This window comes from Pocillopora verrucosa, chromosome 7 (assembly GCF_036669915.1).
Source record: "Pocillopora verrucosa isolate sample1 chromosome 7, ASM3666991v2, whole genome shotgun sequence".
NCBI lineage: Eukaryota > Metazoa > Cnidaria > Anthozoa > Scleractinia > Pocilloporidae > Pocillopora > Pocillopora verrucosa.
The window spans coordinates 17,025,596-17,045,486 of record NC_089318.1 but is presented as its reverse complement, the minus strand read 5'-3'; the positions used below and the strand labels follow the sequence as shown (position 1 = coordinate 17,045,486).

General features: G+C 38.6%; 2 protein-coding genes across 2 annotated transcripts in view; one reads left to right on the top strand and one right to left on the bottom strand.

The window, feature by feature from the left end:
* LOC131787205 (matrilin-4-like) overlaps positions 1-19,891 on the top strand; it is a 402,738-nt gene that overhangs the window by 305,288 nt on the left and 77,559 nt on the right. The window lies entirely within an intron of this gene.
* LOC136282181 (polycystin-1-like protein 2) lies at positions 1,751-16,617 on the bottom strand. Its single transcript, XM_066169501.1, is given in 23 exon segments — positions 1,751-2,187; positions 2,189-2,536; positions 2,538-2,649; positions 2,652-2,696; positions 2,699-2,977; positions 2,980-3,019; positions 3,021-3,094; positions 3,097-3,231; positions 3,727-3,895; positions 4,422-5,732; positions 5,811-6,047; positions 6,680-7,387; positions 7,598-7,819; positions 8,093-8,287; positions 8,630-8,767; positions 10,681-10,896; positions 11,177-11,750; positions 12,284-12,717; positions 12,939-13,561; positions 14,057-14,195; positions 15,024-15,346; positions 15,743-15,881; positions 16,309-16,617. Coding segments are annotated over 23 exon segments (7,200 nt in total). The 3' UTR covers positions 1,751-1,757.

The following is a 19,891-nucleotide window of genomic DNA, read 5'->3' as shown; positions in this document are numbered from 1 at the left end:
GCGTCAGCATGTTTCTATCATTATCTCTTCAGTTAACTATCGCAGGGTTTTCTTATCAAAATCGCGCTTTGTCGAAGATGTATTGTTACCCTAAGAAAGAAATGTGACCTTTCCCAAAATTGAAATAAAATAAGATTGAATCAGCGATGTTTATGTTTACATTAAGTCTGACGCAGTAATTTGATTTTGACAATCACTCAGCTAACTCCATTTTACCCATGAGTTTGGGATCACTCAAGGTAGTGTGGATGCATCTGTTGGTAGAACTATTGTAAACATTGTATTAAGTAGTGACAAAAAATTAATGATTTCCTGTGGGCGAGAATGATTATTTGGGTGAAGTTATGGTGGTAATTGATCCTCTTTTTGCTGGGATGCATAGGGTTTGATGATTCTAATGTGTATCTTCTAGTTTTCAAAATTTCAATTTGTATTATTTGTAACTGTTTACCATATGTATTTCTCTGTTCCTCAAACCTCCAAAGTTGAAAGAGGTAAGTCTATTCTCCCCCTCCCCTCCCTACCCATACCCCGGACTGGGCCCTAAATCCCTCGAAGGAACTCTTCTACAGCCAGTGCTGAAGAGTTTTATTACAGTTTTGGCTAAACCTATATTAACATTATTTATGTGTGGATAACACTCCTGTTTCCACCACACTCTAAATCATGGCCAAGACCCCTTCACCATTCAATGTTGCCAGTTGGAGCTAAAGGTTCATGGAATCACAAAACGTTTTGTATTGTTTTGCTATGTTTTATGAGGTGGGGGGGGGGGAGGAGGGGGGGTTCTGGGGCTTAAAATCAACATTGAAGTGATAGAGGGTTGAAAGGCCAACGAGTCAACAATTTTCTCACCGACTGTAGTTACGGTAAAAACAAAACACCTCTAGTTTGATGCTTAATCAGTACTCGACAACGAATTAGTGAAATCGATATTTATTAGCCAACGCACGACCTTCAGGAGCAAAGTGTTTGTAAATGGGATTACCACTTTGCTGTAGCAAGTGGAGTAGAAAAATTTCTTCATGAAGTGATCTTCAACTGGATTGTTCTCTGTGGCTAATTGGGGCTTATGTTCCTAACCTTGGTTGATGGGTTGTGCCACACCTCAGACACTGGGCTAACACTCTGTAGCTGGAGGGTAGTTGAGCGTCAAAACCATTGGACTATGGCGGGAAAAGGCGCGCAGTTGACGTCGCGAAAAACCTGGTATGGCTAGGTATTTCGCCACCCGCCTTTAAGCCGGCATAAACGTGATTGCCCAACTTCAAAAGCTCAAACCGACAATCGGGGAAACCACGTCAAGAGGGACGCAATATGGAAGCCAATGAACCTCAAAGACCATGTACCATCTCAACCCTATACAGGAACTTGACTGCTGGACACATGAAAGGCCATATACCGGACATCTTAAGCAAAGTCGTCAATACTCAATCAGAGCAAAAACTGTTTGGTAATTAACAACATGTTTTCCTTTAATAGTCACATATTTGTCAATTAAAGTTATTTGCCGTCGTTTTGTGCGCATAACTGTAGATCCTTTTATGATTGCAAAACACTAAGACAGACAACTTCTAATAGACTATGACATGTCGACAATGACCGACACCTCGTCATTTCGTTTTTTTGTTGGATAATTTGTGTGTTGGAAATATACCCTCAATCCTCAATTACCTAAAAAAGAAAGACATTTAATAATATCTACGCTTCCAAGAAAAGAAAACTAAGCTAACTTCTAAAATAAGACATCTCTGCATTTAGGGACGATCTTTTGCTTTCTTTTCCGAGTCACGCACCAAAGGATTTATCATTAATGACAAGAGGTCAATTAAGTCATTTTCCTCTTTCAAATAATCAGCCTCCATGTATTCTGTTCGCCGAGTGAGAACAGTTAGTCTTTTTTCAACTTTTAGCATTCGTTCCTCTGTACATTGGATAATACTTTCAGAATTTAAACAGAATGGCTCTGCTTCAGAAAGGCACATGTTGGCGAATGTTGTCTCATCGCAAAACAACTTAAACTCAGTCCGATTACTTCCCTCGTGGAAAATGTCCATTAAACGCTCCTCAATAAAACGTGCCATTTCAAGCTCTTTTGCATTTTCCTCTGCGTTTGTTTTTGCGTCACCGTATGATTCGTTGAGGACAGAAACAAGCATATTCATAAGAATATAGTTGTGGATATACAAAAAAAAACGCAAACGTCGGCCCAATGAAGGGTTTGTCCCTTCGAAGAGCGTCCATTGGGACTGCTTTTCCCAACAGGAATTCGAATTGAGACATGACTGCGTTGAGGTAACTAGAATACTCTAATACCACACCACCAAAAAATTGCATACCTGTTACAACAAATGCATTGAACACGATCAGAAAAAAGAGCACATACGAGAGTTGATAGCCTACGGATTGGCGAAAAGATGAAAACAAGTATATTACGTGTGGGTTAAAACGAATTAGATTCAGTAGCTTGACTGTCACCATAAAAACAGCCATAGCAATAGACGCATTTTCTAGGTTAAGCCAATTAACGCTGTGGGAAATGAACAATTTCATATGGATTGGCTTGAATAGATTTGATAGTGTTCAAAATGCTTTTAGCTCTGATCATGTAAAATGCTACAGACGCCACAGAGAAAATAATCATAAGAAATCCACCATGTTCCAAACAGACTTGAAGAAACCTAGGCGTTGCTGATAAGGTGAACCAACATAACTATGAAATAAAATAGGACCATTGCCATGAACAGAAAATGGCCAATTAAGAAAAACATCAGAGCTCCTGACTCAGTGCTGTACAACCGCTGTTTCAATTCTCCTGTAGTGTAGGCTGCACCAGTAGCTAAGGCCTCGTAAAAGTATGTGGCAACACTAATCAAGTTTGTATTGACATTAAAAACAGCAAACTCTAGAATTACAGCTCGAGTTTGGCGATCAAGCCATCCATTAGTAATAGTCCTTGAGGACGCTTGTGCAGTGCTTCATCGTATCCAATGACTGCTGCATAACCACCCCCTTCATAAGAGTGTGTAAGACGCTAGAATGGGATCGTTGCGAAGTTCTGCTGCTGATTGATATCGCCAAGGCTTAGGGCAATTTGGAGAGCATCAGGCCACGAGGTATTGAGGGAGAGAGGTATCCAACCTGGAAGGCTTAGCAAAGTCGTGTCCTCATTTTCTGGAGAATAGTCGTAATAACAATCTGCTATCATTTTAGATAGTGATCTGCAGGATTCTTCAAATAAAAAAAAATTGGAATAAATTACTTTAAGATTTGCATTTTGATAAATGATGATAAAAGAAAGAGAGAAGGAGAAAATGCTGGCAGAAGAAAAAAAAAAAACACGCCAATGAAGTTTCTTGATATCGGTTTAAAAATCTGTGGTTCTAAAAATGCTTTTGAGTCAAGTCATGAGTAGCGAGGTTGAAATGTATCAGCAAACAAGTACATGTCTTATATGCCTATGCCTTATTTTCTAGAGCCGGTAGTAGCAGAATGTAGTGTGTAAGTTACGAGGCTTTTTATTTGCATAGCGCTAGACAGGTAGTTATAGTTATTCGAATTAAGTAAGTCACTATGACAGTTTCCTAGTTCAACAAGCATTTATCAATTATATAGTAGGGATATTTTCCCACCAATTTAAATCTCCATTGTCTATCGTCACTGTAGAAATTGTCTTTGTGATAACCTGTTTGTTTAAGAAAATGATATATTCTGATCAAAGTTTACTTTTTTTAATTCTGAGCTGTCGCAACCAGGGCATTCCCACTAATACCGACATCTTGTTCCCGATATACACATCGTTTTCCTCTTCAAGTCCGTTGTACCACGCCTGATTATAAATGTTTAATATGAATTCGTTCCTTAACCATGCCTCTAATATGTGCGCATCCTTTACCTAGAATAAAGAATAAGAACTTAAGATCCAAGGACCTGTCAAGAAGATAGAATGTGTAACTCGCATGATCGCATGATTATTAAACAAACGAACAAGGAAAGGTAAAGCAATAAATCAAAATACAGGAACAAAGCGAGAGGGGGAAAGAGATTCGCCGTCAATCTTTAATGCAAATAGCTAACAGTGAATAACAAATGAATAAATAAAAAAATTCAAACGCCTATCTCACTCAGAAGCAAACTTAAATATGAAATCCATAGTAACATCGCTATTACCTTTTTTGCAAAGGTAAAAGTCATTATTTATATTCACCAGAAACCTGCATAAATTAGCCTGCTCACTTGCTATCGCTAGTTGTGGTATTGCGACGGACTTTAATACCTATTTCTCTTTTAAACATCCACCAGTCTGTAATCTTTCACTGATATAAGGATCGATTGGCAGGCGAAATAGCTTTTGAATACTGTCAAATATTTTACAACTGCGGACAAAAATCATTTTTATTCATTGAGAAACATAATCTTACCAGATTAAACTTATTGAATCGATTTCTCGTCTCGGTGGTCATCAGAAAACGATTTCCGTTCTTGTTTCCATAAGATACGATGGCCAGAAGAAACACAAATATTAAATGCAGAATAATGTCTCTTGTCATACTTGTCAACTGCGCTTCTTTCTTAGATCTCTCCCTCATCTTTTCCCGCTGATATTTCTTAAAGCGCTGCTTGGGATCATCGCAAGAAAAATCTATCTCAATTGCGTGTGGATCGGTAGCAGTCTCTTCTTCTTCTTCGCATTTGCCTTTGTTCTTTCTTGTCAGGAGAAAGGAAATGACGATGACGGCTAACATAACCTTCGTGGGCTGCACAACGAAAATATCTTGTCCATTGGAAATTAGAATAGAAGCAAGCCACTGCTCAGAGGTTTCTTTTCCCCACATTAGACTGTAAAACAGCGTAAATGTTGCTGCTGCCATTGTCGTACAGAAGCAAAGAAACCAGCCCATATAAACAAAAAAATTGGGAAGCAAGCAACCGGTGTCCGTTATTTCATCCGAAAGTCGTTGGGCCTCGTCTGTTACTTGGTATTTTTCACTCCTTTTCTTCTTCCGTCTGCTAGACTTAAACAGGAAGGCAATTATTATGTTTATTGGTGCTATGATAATGCCACTTTGTACTCCGATGACTATCTGTTTCCAAGAAAACTTAAAAGGCCCAACTTGTATCGCACCATCGGATTCACCACCAATGTTATAGAACATGGCATTTGCTATCATTGCACTAAACAGAACTGAAAGGCAACATGAAGCTCTTTGCACACGTGTGAAGGTACTGCTACATGCTTTTCCAAACACTGACATCCACAAGTGACTGTCGGCAATTTTTCTGGCAAAGCGCGAACGAACCTGAGCGGAGAAGGCAGAGTAACATTTGCTGTCCACAGTAACCTCTATTTGGCCGTCGTCTTTTTCCAACGCAAGCCATCTATTTATAGGGAAAACCCACCTTTCTCCGGTCTGGCGGTCTTGTATAACTACGGTTTCTACAAACCAAGATGGATTATCACCCGAATTATCGTGATCCAAAGTAATTTCTTTTAAAGGGCCTATGGATTCTTTCAACACGAGCACAAAGCTGTTGATACTCCCACGTCCAAAAAGCTCGCTCCTCTCCCCTTTATCCCTCAATGGAATTTGATTCTGCTCATAATTTTCGCCCTTTATACTGATGGTTATGTTAGCTGTTGTTGCTGAATGTTTCCAAACGCCGGTGCTTATAACCATATCGTAATAATAGGCTCCTTCTTTCACAAGCGGTATCAATTTAGGTGGGCAAATCTAAAAAAAAAAGCAACAACAACATTCAGAGATCAAAATAATTCAAATTACACGTCTTGCAGGTTAAGATATGATTACCTTGTCTGCATCTCTCTTGTCGGCCCTCCTTGCAAAGATTAAGATAACGAGATACAGAAGGAAAAAACAGGCAATTGTCACAAGTACTGAAATATTGCCACTTTCAGCAAGGTTTGAAAACTCAGTAAAAACTTTGTCGAAGTCAATTGGGTTTGGTGCTTGGATGAAGTTTCCACCAAAAGATGTTAAATGATTGCAGAGACATTTGAGATGGGTGGTGTTCGAGTCTTGGCTTACCTTTAACAAAAAGAAAAGGAATCAATTTAGCGAAAGAATTGAACATTATACTGTGCTTTAGCGCATAGCACACGAGGGATTAGCAGTTTTCGTGTGCGTTAATTAGCTATTTCGAATGTCAATAGCAAGTACTATTCATCTTCGAGCAGTCGATGATGCAAAAGCGCGGGTCAAGAGTCCGTTTTCCTACCATTATTTGGTATAATGAAAGAATCAGACTACTTTTTTGTATCTGTTTGATATATATTAAAACAATTATCCACCTCGACTTTTGTAAATTATTGTTTCAAAATTAAACTCAAGCGCGATCTTAATTAAATTAGCAAACTTTAATCCCGAGCTGAATTGGTAAATTGCTTTAGTAATGAATCCTGAGACCCGTTGGCCACAAAAGAGAAGACAAAAAAGCAAACAAGTTGATTAATAGTTTTAATGCTAAATTTATAGCTAATTCGCATCCAAATGTTAAATCTGAAATGTTCATACCAAAAAATCCCTCTCGTAGATATGTTAAGAATGACTAATCGATTGCTATCGTCATTGAAGGGAGGCAACAGTGACAATTGCATGAGGGATTTTATTCGGTAAAGCTTACTTAGCAGCAGAAAATTTATGCAATAATTTATTTTTACCCGGCAACCTTCCGCGGTCCACTTTTCTGTGTTCTCTGACCAATATAAACAACTCGACTGAGTGATGGTCAATGTGTAGTTGGCGTCTGTGTCTGGATCATATTTCGGAATCACAGAGCTAAGAAATCCTTTTGGTGGTGGATCTTTAACGCCCACACACGACCGTCTTTCGCGACGATTTCCAAAACAGGATCTCCTCTGCCTGGAATGTTGACTTTCATTCTTAGGGCTTTTAAACAATAAGCCCGCGTAGAGGAAGCCTGGCTTAAAAGGGATCACTGTAACCGAGCTATCTCTGATAGAGCAAGTTGCATTAGCATCTGTTTGGTTGTTACACGTTGATGTAAACGCTATTGTAAAATTGTGGTCAAAGTCATTTATCGTCGGTCTTTTTCCAAATTTTATGAACAGATTGATTTGTAATCCTGCTTTGGCTATACCCAACTTAAGAGATACAGGAACATTGGCTAGTTCTGCGTAATAACTTCGAACTGAGATTTCATTTGGCTTAAGAAAGTTATGTTGTGTCCCGTTGGTGGAGTTTTGAGGTGGACTTGAAATGGGAATCAAGATCTCAATGTCATTGTCAAGGTTTGAAACATTTATCTTTTCCGCGCTATTGCTTTTAAGCTCAAGACTCGTGACGCGTGATTTGATTTTCTTGCTGCTATTGTCCCAAGTGAAAGGGTTAAAATCAACAGCTTGCATCTGAAAGAGAACACGATTTGGTGTTAGTAATTTTACTGAAGAAGGTTAACTCCAGAAGATTTGCACGCATACATAAAATTGGTGTAAACAGATTTTGTCATTTTATCATATTAATTAAGTACACGTGGAGACAAGAAAGTGTAATTACAAATTAAGGCAGCGATGACTCGAATCATTCTCAAGTGAATTCGGATAAGAATGGCATTATACCTTTGCATTTATCTCTCCACCACCTATATTTCCAAGGCTGCTCGGGAGCTTGAATTTACTTGGTCCATCTCCCATGCTGAGTCCTTTTGCATCATTAGCTGTGACCTTTTTCAGCGAAATTGCCAAGTTTGGAGTTTTTAGGACCAGATCTTCTGATGGAACCAAGCGGCCAAAAAATGCATCACTCATGTTGCTCAGTTTTTCTGAGGCCTTCTTCACGAACTGAAAGGAAAGTCAAAGAATGATGTTCGGTCACCTGATGACGTAGTTAATCCGATGACTTTTCCACTTTATTAGACCTCATAAATCTTAGTTCACAATTCTTCTTCGCTGCCTTCATTGGTCTCGCCGTTTTGTACGGTTAATGTAAACCCTATTGCCTAGAATTAATTTACCCTGAATTGATGGCGAAAACGAAATTCCAATAAGGGAATGCATGCAGAAAGGACTGATATCCGTGGTAATCGTACTTGTAACTGTAGTTGCGATCTTTACCTCTGGAGAGGGTGGGGTTACTGCCGAGTCTGTGTCGTCCTGACTTGAGCCGGCAGCAGACTTAAGAACATTTGTGAGGCAGCCTGTAACACTTGTAGCTGTTTGTTCTAACTCCGGTGTGAAAGGCTCCTCCGGATCATTAAGGGTGGAAATCATCATATTAGCTGTACTATCAGTCAGTTGCATTGTTAATTCCTAGGGAGAATAACACCAATGCGTCATATGCCTCACTGGAATTAAAATTGTACAGAAAGATTGGTGGATTAGATAATTTAGAACATTCGCAAAATTCAAATGCATGTATGTTTTCAAAATACCAATTATGAGTTACTGAAAAATAATAGAGATTTCATTTCTTACGATTCTCCCGGGAGGATAAGCTTGTTGCTTAAATCCGTTACAGATAAAAATATTTCATATATTTTCGATCAGATGCATCGTGTTCTAGAGACAATCTGTCATTAATGGTTCTCATCTTTGGGTTTAAAGTTGAATTTATGTTGATAAAAGGATTTAAAGAAAAAAAAAGTGGCATACCATATTGTTGTTGTTGCTATTACCGCCACCGTCTGCCTCCACTCCCATGGCCAAGCCTACCACAGACATAACCAAGCGAGACATTTCAAGATTCTTTGGTGTTATAGCTGTAAACTTCGATATCAATGTGTTGGAAATCTAGCAACAAAAAGAAATGGCGCGCATCATTAACAAATCGAAAAGGCTTTGACTGTGCTCTGTTCTGTTGTAAAGCTCGCAGAAAGCGGCTAGAGCACGAAAGAGGTGTAGGAAGAAATATGAGTTTTAATTGAGTGTTTCTCTCCACTTCTTGAGTGGTCTGGCCACATCCTAACTGCTTTAGAACAGAACAGACCACCGTGAAGTCTTTTCTATTTTTTCATGATGAAAAATCCGTTCAAACTCCCCACGCATCTCTTTCAATTTTAAAAGCAAACTTCATTTCCAGAGCGAAAAGAGAGTCGTCAGCATACTGTATACTCCTATAAAGCACGCTACTATAAGCAATCAGAATCCGTGTTAGGATGGTTCAAATGATGTTTAAAAGAGACAAAAGCTGTCAAAAATATTAAACCGTCAAAGTTCACAATATGAAATAGTTTACAACCTTAAATAGATCGGTAGGTCGAATTTAACACTTTTGCTTGAAGTTTTTTAGTCTCTAGTTGTTACGAGTGTCTATGTAGAGCAGGGTTGTTCCTAGACAAAACTCAGGATCGTCGGTAACAGCAACAAACTGGTTTATTCCCACGTAGCTGACTTCTCGTCTTTACAGCACTAAGCATCTTCACAATTTTCTCTCAGTGTTGATGAAACTGTCGCTCTTATATACATAAAGTACAAGAATCTAGAAACTTCTCTAAAGAACTAAATTTAGTAGATTAACACGGTTTCTAAATTTGAATAACTACGTAAGAAATAGAACGTTCCAGAATGTTCTTTTTACCAGAAGGTTACGTCCAGATGACTTCGAGTTCTATACTGTTCTATAGAATGTTCTAAGACTTAACTTAGACAATTTTTCGTAACACTAGTACAGAAACTGAAAGTTAAATGTTCAGTGAAATCCGGCCGAACTGTTGCTCATAAAAACACGCAATGTTTTTGACATGTCAAGTAGAAAACAAACTACTCAAGGCAAGCTCAAAGGTGTGTTTTACGATTCAACGACAGCTGAATTCACTGGAACATGAGGATTCCACTGGATGACAGCGCCGTAAAACTCGGCTGTTGTGATTGATGTGGCCTTCCACTTAACGCATCTTCTCAACGGATCGGAACTGGATATCATGGCAAGCTCTTAATTATTCACTCGAAGGGCGGCTGACGTAATTTTTGAGGTTTGCTTCATTGCGATGACCGGAGATCGCCGCTATGAGCTACCCGCGATAGACCTCAGCATGGTCGCAGTCACTCAGACACCGTTATGCTCGGTATGACTTTTAACCGTTATGACAGTAAGGCTATATTTTTCATCATTCTTGTTTTGTTCTGTTTTGTTTTTAACAGGAAACTTTCTATACTATGAGAGTGTTGACGTGTTTGGTTTTTATTATCGTCCGTAAGCTTACAATCTAATTGAGCATGAAAAACTTAAATACTCGGACTGTCCCATTCGTTTTCTGTTTGAGAATTTTCTTCTCTGCTTATGTCATTATAACGTAAATTACGGCGCTTGGCATTTTTACAAACCTTTGTTTTTATCTCCTATTATTACTCGCCGGCTCACTTGCTCCGAAATTTCACCTTCAATTCACGAAAAAAAAAATAGCTAGACAAAAGTCCGAGAAATGGTCGGACATAGACAATTTGGCAGATAGTGTGACGGCGTGTCAGCCTAAGCAGAGCTCTGTACTTTGTACTCTGATAGAGCACGCTCTCTCAGCCAATGACAGCGCGCGTTATGTTCGAACTTTATCATAAAACGAATAATTGCACATATTTTAAGTGTGCCTAAGGAAATAAATGAACGAAAATCGGAATGGCTACGTGTTCTAAGAGAAAACATAAAACTTAATTCCGAAAGTTTAAGTGTTGTTGCCGACTGTATTTGAGCAATTTCATTAACTTACCAAAGCTATGTCGTTAGGGTCCAATTCTTGGCCACATTCAGTTTTTTCATTTGCAGACTTGAAAACGGATATACCAAGTTGAACAGCTTGGCTGAGTTCACCCTTGTTGAGATATTCATCTAGCTTGTTACCTTCCCCGACTACAAATCCTTTTAACTTGATTGCAACTTCGTCTGGTGATGAAGCACATGGATCAAGGCCAGATGATGGCCTTACCTGCAAGGGATAAGTGAGATATATCGTATTATTTTCGTAACTGGAATATCTTTTTGGCGTTTGAGTTAAACTTTTAGCCATTACTGGATCCAAGCGCCGATGAGATAGAACTGAATGAAAAAAGGTTAGCGAGCCCAGAGAAAAAATTTACCGTTTTGAAAGAGTTTGTAAACAGCGTTAATAAATCGAATTGGAAAATGCAAAGATTTCAAGTAACGTTTTTATGAATCGCGTAAATAGTTATTTTATTCAAAAACTTCCCCTTAATCAATTGCAGTACCTTGATGAATAATTTCTCTACAACAGATACTCCAACCGCATTCTTAATAACAATAGTGACTTGTAGGTGGAAATCTTCGTTCGGCGATCCCGCAGGTAACACTGTCGAGACAGACGAGGGTGACGTGCCATAAGATATAGGCTCCTCTCCAAGTGCAAATTCATATGTCAGTGGTAGGCTCGTATCCTGCCAATCGAAGCACTTAAAAGTAAACTCAGTTTCCAGTGAGACGCCTTCAGAAACCGATGGCGCGCAGTAACCATTATGCGGCTCTCCAGCGGTTTCAAAGAGGAGCACAGAAAGCCCGTATGCTCCTTTCAAAGATGTTACTAATAATGTTAGATTGTACTTCGATTTGGATTGTAATGAATTTTTCTTGATTATCATATTGGTAGAATTTACAGCAGTTGAAGTCATGTTGGGTGAAATAGGTATATTTTCCCAACTGTCTGAACCGTTAAGGATGGACAGACGCCATTCGTAAATAGATCCATTGCAAGGAGAATTAAGACACTCTGATGTCACCCGAAGCTTGTTTGAAGCAGACACTATCGCACCACAATCTACAAAGCATCTGGGGAAAAGAAACGAAAAAAGGAATAGCAACATACGAAAAGCTGTAAAATCACTAGTAAATGGGACTTAATTAACAGAACTCCCTCAATTTCAAAAGTGAAACACAGCTTTTGTAAATTGGCGAATTATCCTTTCAAACCACCACCTGCTCGTCTTTAATAGAGCAAGTCCGTAATAGTTTCGGGGTAGTTTTATCAAAGCACGATTAGCCTTTTTGAGTTCTACGTACAGCTAGATATAGGTTAGGCGAGACTACAGAGTGAAATAATCATTTAAACGTTAAAAGCACTTTTCTTTTACTTCTCTACTTTTTTAGCAGGATTGTCGTCTTTACTCTTTCATAGAAACGCTGCATAACTTTCTTAGTGTCTCCCTTTCCAGTTAAAAGAACGTTTACTTCTGGGAAGCTTTGTTTCGATAAGTAAAAGCAAACTTTTTTTTAAAATGTACATATTTCTGAGAGCTTTCCTTTCCCGATTCCTTGAGTATTACATTTTCTCTAATTACTAGTCAGCGGTACATAGCAATCACCTGAGGGTCACCTGTGGTACCTCTCCTTCAGCTATTTCAAAGGACATTTCGGCATAGGAACTTCTCACATCCTTGGATACTGTCAGCCGTAGGAAGAAGGCCCTATTGATCTCAAGTTTACTTGTATCAATAGAAATGCTTCTATAGTTTAAGTCTCCTTTGTTTTGAAAAGAACCGAAACAAGTGTTGCTTACAGAAGTGTCACTCCGACAGGACCAACTGAAATTGAGCCCGGTATGTATTCCAGGGCCAATATCTGCGTCGTAACTTAAAGAGCCATTCACGGTGACGTTTTGGTTGGACCCCCACCGTACACTGCTTCCCCCATCAAGAATGGCTCGCACGGGGGCTGAAATAACCTCAATAAAGCCATAATCAAAGGCGTTGAGAATTTTTGGGGATCCTGGATCTCCGACTGCGATTTTAAGTCTGCCCTACTTGATTTTAAGTTTAATCATTAATTAATTCAGGATAGGGATCCAGCAAGACTGTTTCGCACACAAAGATTGCCAAGCTAAAGAAGTCCAAACTTTATTAGCCTGTTATCAGCTATTTAGATGGCTCTGTTGAGTCTGAGAACACGTTTCTACTTTCTATATTTCCAAAGATGCAACGTTAACTATTTTCAATGCTCACCTAAGCCGAAATGTTTTACTCGGTCTATTTGCTCGGCTGTCAGTGCACCGTCATAAAACTGTATTGCGGTGATTCTCCCAGTAAGAAATGTGGTATGCCCCTCCATTACACCCACACTGACGTTATCCTGAGTAGCAATAGTGATAACCCCGATATTCTGTTGGGCGACTCTTTCTCCATTCAGCCATAAACTGGTCGTTCCAGTCTTACTGTCATAAGAGGCACCAACATGATGCCATTGGTTTATTTCCAGGGGCTGATTGATTATCACCGACTTTGTGGGCGTGTAATCTCTTTGGTGGAAGTTAGCGAACCATCCATCCGGTTTTGTCCAGATATGAGCACCCCAAACTGGAAGTTTTCCACCATATTGAAGTACTGGCGCGTTTACTGCATTGTCAAGGTACAGCCAAAGTAACCATGTAATGGAGTTCGAGATGTCTAATCCTCCCTGAACATTTGGAAACTCAATGTAGCTGTTGGCATTCCCATGAAATTGATAAGAGCCACCTTCGTCAGCATTTGGACCAGTCGTTAAAGATACTTCTCCAGGAAAACCTGGGGGTTGTTTATTGTTCATCTCTCCTGTTTCAAAAAACCTGTTTAAAGGATAACAAGCTCTTGCATCCGGTATACTCACGGCTGCAATCAGAAGAAAAATAATGAAAGATTAGCATACCCAGGGACAGATCTTAATCCGTCCATTTAGTACACAAACTAATAGTGGATTGACTCATATAAAGATATAATTTAAGGTTAAAGTTATGCGTCTCCTAGTTAGAAATTTTTTATGGCGCTCTTCTTCCAGTAACAACACTTCGTTCATCCAAAAACTAGGTCATGACCACCGCCGACCTTATGTTGGCGTGTTAACATGCCTAAAATAAATGTATCAGTCCTGTTTTGGTGTAGCAACTGTTTATATTGCCCTTGAGAGCTCTTAAAAAGTCTTTATCGAGTATTCTGTTAAACAGGCTTCTCTAGAAGGGAAATGACAAGCTTAAATTGTATAAGTTGTGTGAATTGAGGTCATAGGACTCTTAGACCAAGATGAGGCTTTTACATTGTCTGGAAAGCAATAAAACAATTTCAAAACTTAAATTGTTAATAAATTCAAATCGGATAAACACACAGTACCTATGCAGCCATAAAGCTCTACCCGCAAAGCTACACTATTCGACCAGGCCATTGGTAGAAAACGGATGAAACGTGCCGTGATTGGTGAGTGTAAGCCATGATACACAACTGTGTCCTGGTCTGCATTTCCATCAAATTCCTGAATTATTAAGCCATTCGTCAAAGTGTTATAAACAATGCAGAAATAAATGGATGAATGAATGATTCTACAGATAAACTGGAGTATGCTCTCCGGCAGTGCACCATCGCGAGCGCTAGAAATATACCAAGGGTGACTATGGCTAATAACTAAAGAAACCTTGAATGCGCTCTGTTCTGTTTTAATGTACTCAGCTATAATGCAAGAAGCGGCCAGAGCACGAGAGAAATGTAAGGGGAAACAAGCAGTCGAGTGCCTCTCCTTACTTTTTGAGTGCTTTAGCCGCTTCTTAAGAAACATAAAGCATAAAGATTACTCGTTGAAAAGTATATCCACGCATTGGAAAGTATATCAGAGAAAGCTCTTAGTTGTTCACTCGAAGGGCGAAAAATTTAGAGCTAGCCGCGATGGATCACAACATGATTGCAGTCACTCTGAGACCATAATGATTTGTACAAATTTTAACCGACATGCCAGTTTAGTCATATTTTCGCAATCCTGTTTCGTTTTGTTCTGTTTTTTTTTTTAAACACGAAACTATATATATATATATATATATATATATATATATATATATATATAGACTGTTAGCTGTGTTTGAGTTTTATTACCGTATGTAAGCTTACATCGAAAATCATCTCGATGCTATTGCGTTACCTGTCACATAACATCGAAACCTTCAAAAAGATATCTAAACTCTAAGCCTTCGATACATTGAGGGATTTTGAACACGAGGTAACCATCTAAACCTTTTTGTGTACTTATATTTAAATTATCTCGTAAGCCGCTTATGCGCATTGTTTTGAACGTGTCATATTAAGATATTACTTTATCATTGTGTTCTCCTTCCTCTCTATAGTATTGGAAGCTCACACCATCTTCACTATATTGCAGCTTGTATTTGGTTACATGATGGGGAAAAATTGTGCTATGTCTTCCTTGCGTTGCCACACCCGTTACTTTGGTGAACAGATGCCCGAGATCAATCTGCAGCCATGAATTGGCATTAGTGCCAGCCCTCCAACCTCCAGTGCCTTCCTCATAATTGAGTCTGCTATTCTTTGGGTCGTGATATGAGGAAAACCGGGACGAGGCACTTATGCTTCCATCCGAGATTGCAAAATTCTCCATACCGAGAGGTTTTCCACATTCTAAAAGACAAATTATGTACTGACGTGACAATAACAATAGGTATTGTTAGAGAAGTAATGGAGGGAAAAATCTAAGGGCAATTCTAGACTCTAATATTTCCTTTAAAAAATTAAATTTTAGCGTTTGTTTACTCCGAGCTATATTTGGGAATGATCATTGCAGAGCTTAACAGAATAGACCGATAACTGGTCGCCTTTGATAATTTCTGCATTATGAGTTGACACAGTTATGCATTAGTATTCCTGAGGACTCTATCCACGCCTTAAGTGCTAACATTTTTAGGGAGGATAGACTGCTAAAGACGGTGTGAATTTTTTTTGTACTCATGTTTGAGTATTCGTCCAGGTGAGTCCAATAAGTCTGAAACAATTGATTTCAATGACATAAATGTGTACCTTGACAACCATAAAGTTCTACTCTCATCCCTATTTGGTTATTCCAGGCAAGAGGTCGAAAGCGGATGTAACGCGCAATGATTGGAACGGTAAGGCTGTGAGAAACGATAGTGTTCTGGTCAAAGTTTCCAGAAAATTCCTGAAACAGATGAGATACCAATAAGTTGGAAATGAACAGTTTAAACCTCATTAGTAGATATTTGAATTAAACAATGATATAGCATTGCATGAGAGGAAGAACTGTATCAGTTTCTACCGGTACCAATGCGAAGCGATCTCCGTGGAGGTGCAGGTCAGAGGTAAGATGTCTGATGTTGCGCAAGCTCAGCGAAGCGAGAAACGACTTTGAAAAAAGCCAATCTCAAACAAGGGGCAACATCCAAACATGAAGGGAAAAATGGAACCCAAGGAAAGTTGTAGAGGTGCAGCTAGAGAAGTAGTCGTTGCTAAACCTATGAATGACTTTTCACCAGTGTGCAGTCTGTTGGATACTTTGACGGTCCAGAAGGTTAATTTGTAGAGGCTTCATGAAACTGCGTCAGTGTAAACTATTATGCCCAGCCTACCTTATCTGCAGCAATTCCCTGCTCCTTGTAGTGCTCAAAAGTTACTCCATCGTCACCATACTGTACTTTGTAGCTTTTAACCCACTGAAGGGAATCTGCCTTCCCTTGCGTTGCCACTCGTGTAACTTTAGCGGAGTAGGTAAGCAAATCAATCTGGAACCATTGGTCTGTATTATGTACACCAGCCACCCATCCTCCTACATTCACACCATCTCCTTCAAAATTCAGCCTCCCGTTCCTGGGTCCATGTGAGCTCTTCCGTTTTGTGGAGGCTGAAAGTTGCCAATTTAGTATTATTTTGTCCTCCATGCCCAGTGGATCGTTGCAATCTGTAGTATAATTAAAAATAAAGATAGCATCGACAAGATTTATGTAATAGATTACTTTAGACGTATTTCATCGAGTGAAAAGTGTTAAACCGCAAAAATCAGGGATTCAATACCAGACTTGACTTCTCCTGCTGAATTAGGTTCAAACTTTCACTCCTTTTTTTCAAGAATAGCCAACAGGTTTGGCACTTTAATGCTAGTTTCATGTGATTATTCTATATGTTGGAAGTATATTGCCCATCATCAGTAATAATGTGATTGATGACTTTACCTTTATCACAGTTATCTCCATTATATGCACCGTGACACTGACAAATGTAACTATTATCAGGCTTTTCTACACAAGATCCTCCATTTTTGCATGGATTGCTTGTGCATGGGTGAACTGGAAAATAAATACTAGTTAGTCCACAATATTAGTAGTTTTTGCAGTTTCAATTTCGTTTTTTTTTTCTTAATTTTTTGAAAAATGTACCCGGTATTTCACAATTTTTTTTTTATTATTAACATTATTTCTCAATGTTTATCTTCAGTTAAGGAGGTCTGTGTCTATCTCAAGCAATGTTATGGTGCTTTACTTGTTTCCTTATGATCAGATTTTGATTGAGTGGTTCCTTTTAGCTAAGTCAAATTGAATAGTAACAAAATGCATAAATATATGTTATTTGCCGGCTGGGAGGTCCGTATAATGAAAAACTGTGACCGAGGTCACAGTTTTCACCATACGGACCGACCCTTAGCCGGTAAATAACATATTTATTGTTTTTAAACTTGACGAAATTCTTTCCGATAGAACCCGAATGACTTATGGCCGTAAATACGGCAAGATCTTCCATAAACTGAACAATTTTTGAGTGAGTAAATGGTAGTTAAAATAGAGGTGATGCAAATTTAAGAGAGATTCCTCAGCGAAACATTTTCATTTCCGTAACGATAAAGGTGATTTAAAAGGCTTCCAAACAAACTTTGAAACATTAGTTTTACAAGTATCTGTCACAATCTGACACCTGTCAATTAGAGAGCGCACAAGAAAAAAAAATCGTAGGAACATTTGAAAACCAACAGAACTAGTTTGGCAAGGACTGTCACGACAATGTTTTCTTAAAAATCAGTTAATGATCTAACGGAAAGTATTATTTACTCTCATCGACCATTCCTTCATGTACGAAGATTTACCTCTGTTCATTAAGTAAACGGCGAGGAAAGTAATTGTGAGTAAATTCAATTTTTTATTTTGAAGTTGTGGGAGTTTGCTCGTTTGTTTGCTGTAATGGCGTGTTTAACTCTGATCTTTCCTTCACAAAAACTAAATTCGAACGGCACACTCCAACGAGACACAAGGGAATTCAATGCAGCCTTTTCTCAATTCCTTCAATTCTGTTGTGCAATTTAAGGTACAAATGTCCAAATTGAACGGAATTGGAAAGACTCACCAGGAGCGTATATTTGTTGTAGAACTTAAATTAAAACTTCGCTCGCTTTTTTTTTACTATGAACAAATTGCTCGAGAAAATTCAGATATTAAATGAATGAAAGTTCCATCGTTCAGTTTAACTGTAACCAAATACCTCACGTTTCAACTTTCTGGGTACTTTTTGTGGACGATTAAAATTAATTGTAGACGGTTTTTAGGCCGCTTGTCAACCAACGTAATGACACTATTGTTTATACAAATTCATTCTGAAACCAATATTTTTCTGTCAACCAAAGTGATTTGATAGAGAGAAAAGGGAGGATTCATAAGTTATTTATCGGCTTGAGGTAGTGACCGACGTGTTTGCTTAAAAATACTGCCCAGCCGGAAAACGAGGTATATTTATGAAAAATGACAACGAAAGTTGTGATGTACTCGGCGACTCAAGAAAGCGTTACCGTGGCCCGTGGGCAGAGATAGGAAAATACTGACCGGGTAAAGAACCAATCAGATTGCAAGATTCGTTACCGTGCCCTCTGAAAAAACAATAAATATATTTATTTTCCTTTTAGAGGGCACGGTAACGAATCCTGCAATCTGATTGGTTCTTTACCCGGTCAGTATTTTCCTATCCCTGTCCACGGGCCACGGTAACGCTTTCAAGGAGGTGTTTCTTAATTTTTAAGCCGTCTATAAGAGGTAGTCATTTACTTCTTAAATTTCTGGCCTTGGAAGGAAAGATTAAGGAGATGAGCCCAACATGGATCACTGCATAGAGCGCTAAATATCTAACTAGCAAGGTTCTTTCTTTCAAAAGCCACTGTTTAAAATATACATTATCAGCACAATTAACTCTCAGGAGACATGTATAAAAATTTAAAAAATACAATGATTTATTTAATCATGATGCATTTAATTATGATCGGGGTTAGATGATTGTTTGCCCCTGTTTCGTGTATTTAAACCTCGACCTTCGTTCCCGAAGCCATCTGTTTCACAGTCCAACGTTCGATTTTTTGCGGAGTTGTCGCTTTCAGTAGACTTCACTTTGAATTAATTAGAATTATTCCGCATGGAAACGAAAAACATGTTACTGGAATAACAGTAATCGTAAATTTTTGTTAGCAGCGTCTTTGCAATGCTTTGTAAAGCGTGGAAGCCCTGTAGGCAATTCTTCGACGATTGTTCCAGTAAAACACAATTGTAACTGCAAATGCTTATGATATAATTTCGTTGTAACACAAAACATCCCCTGAATAAAGGCGATAGCAACCAAACAAGAAAAATACATTTCCAAAGGCTTTAGGAGCATAAGTAACCCATTTCGCACAACGTTCATTAACTATCCTAATATCGAAAAAGAAAACCCTCTTTCTAATATGAGAGTGTCCTTGATTACAAAATTACACAAGAAAAACATACCTCCACTCCGTAAACCTCTACTAGTTACCACGGACAAGATTTGAACCTATAGAGAGAGGAATTTTTTGCTCTGTAGGTTAAAAAGTAGGATTATTTCTCAGTGTACCAGTCTAAAACAGGAAAACATTCAAAAGTCAGGCTGTTTACCTTTAATAAAAGTAAGAGCCTTTGAGCATTCATCTTGCCTCTTCTTTATCCCAAGTACCTAATCCTCCTAATTGTAGTTTTTTGCCGATAGGAAAACTTCCCCGCTGAGATTTCAGTGAAGGAAAAAATTACACATTAATTTTTTATTAGATCTGCGCAATGGCCGTGGAAGCGCATATTCGATAAATTTGAACCAAGTAATTGATTCTAATATTTAGAGAGTCCTTCAGTACTAAATCACACAGAAAAATATACCTTCAGTCCCTAAACC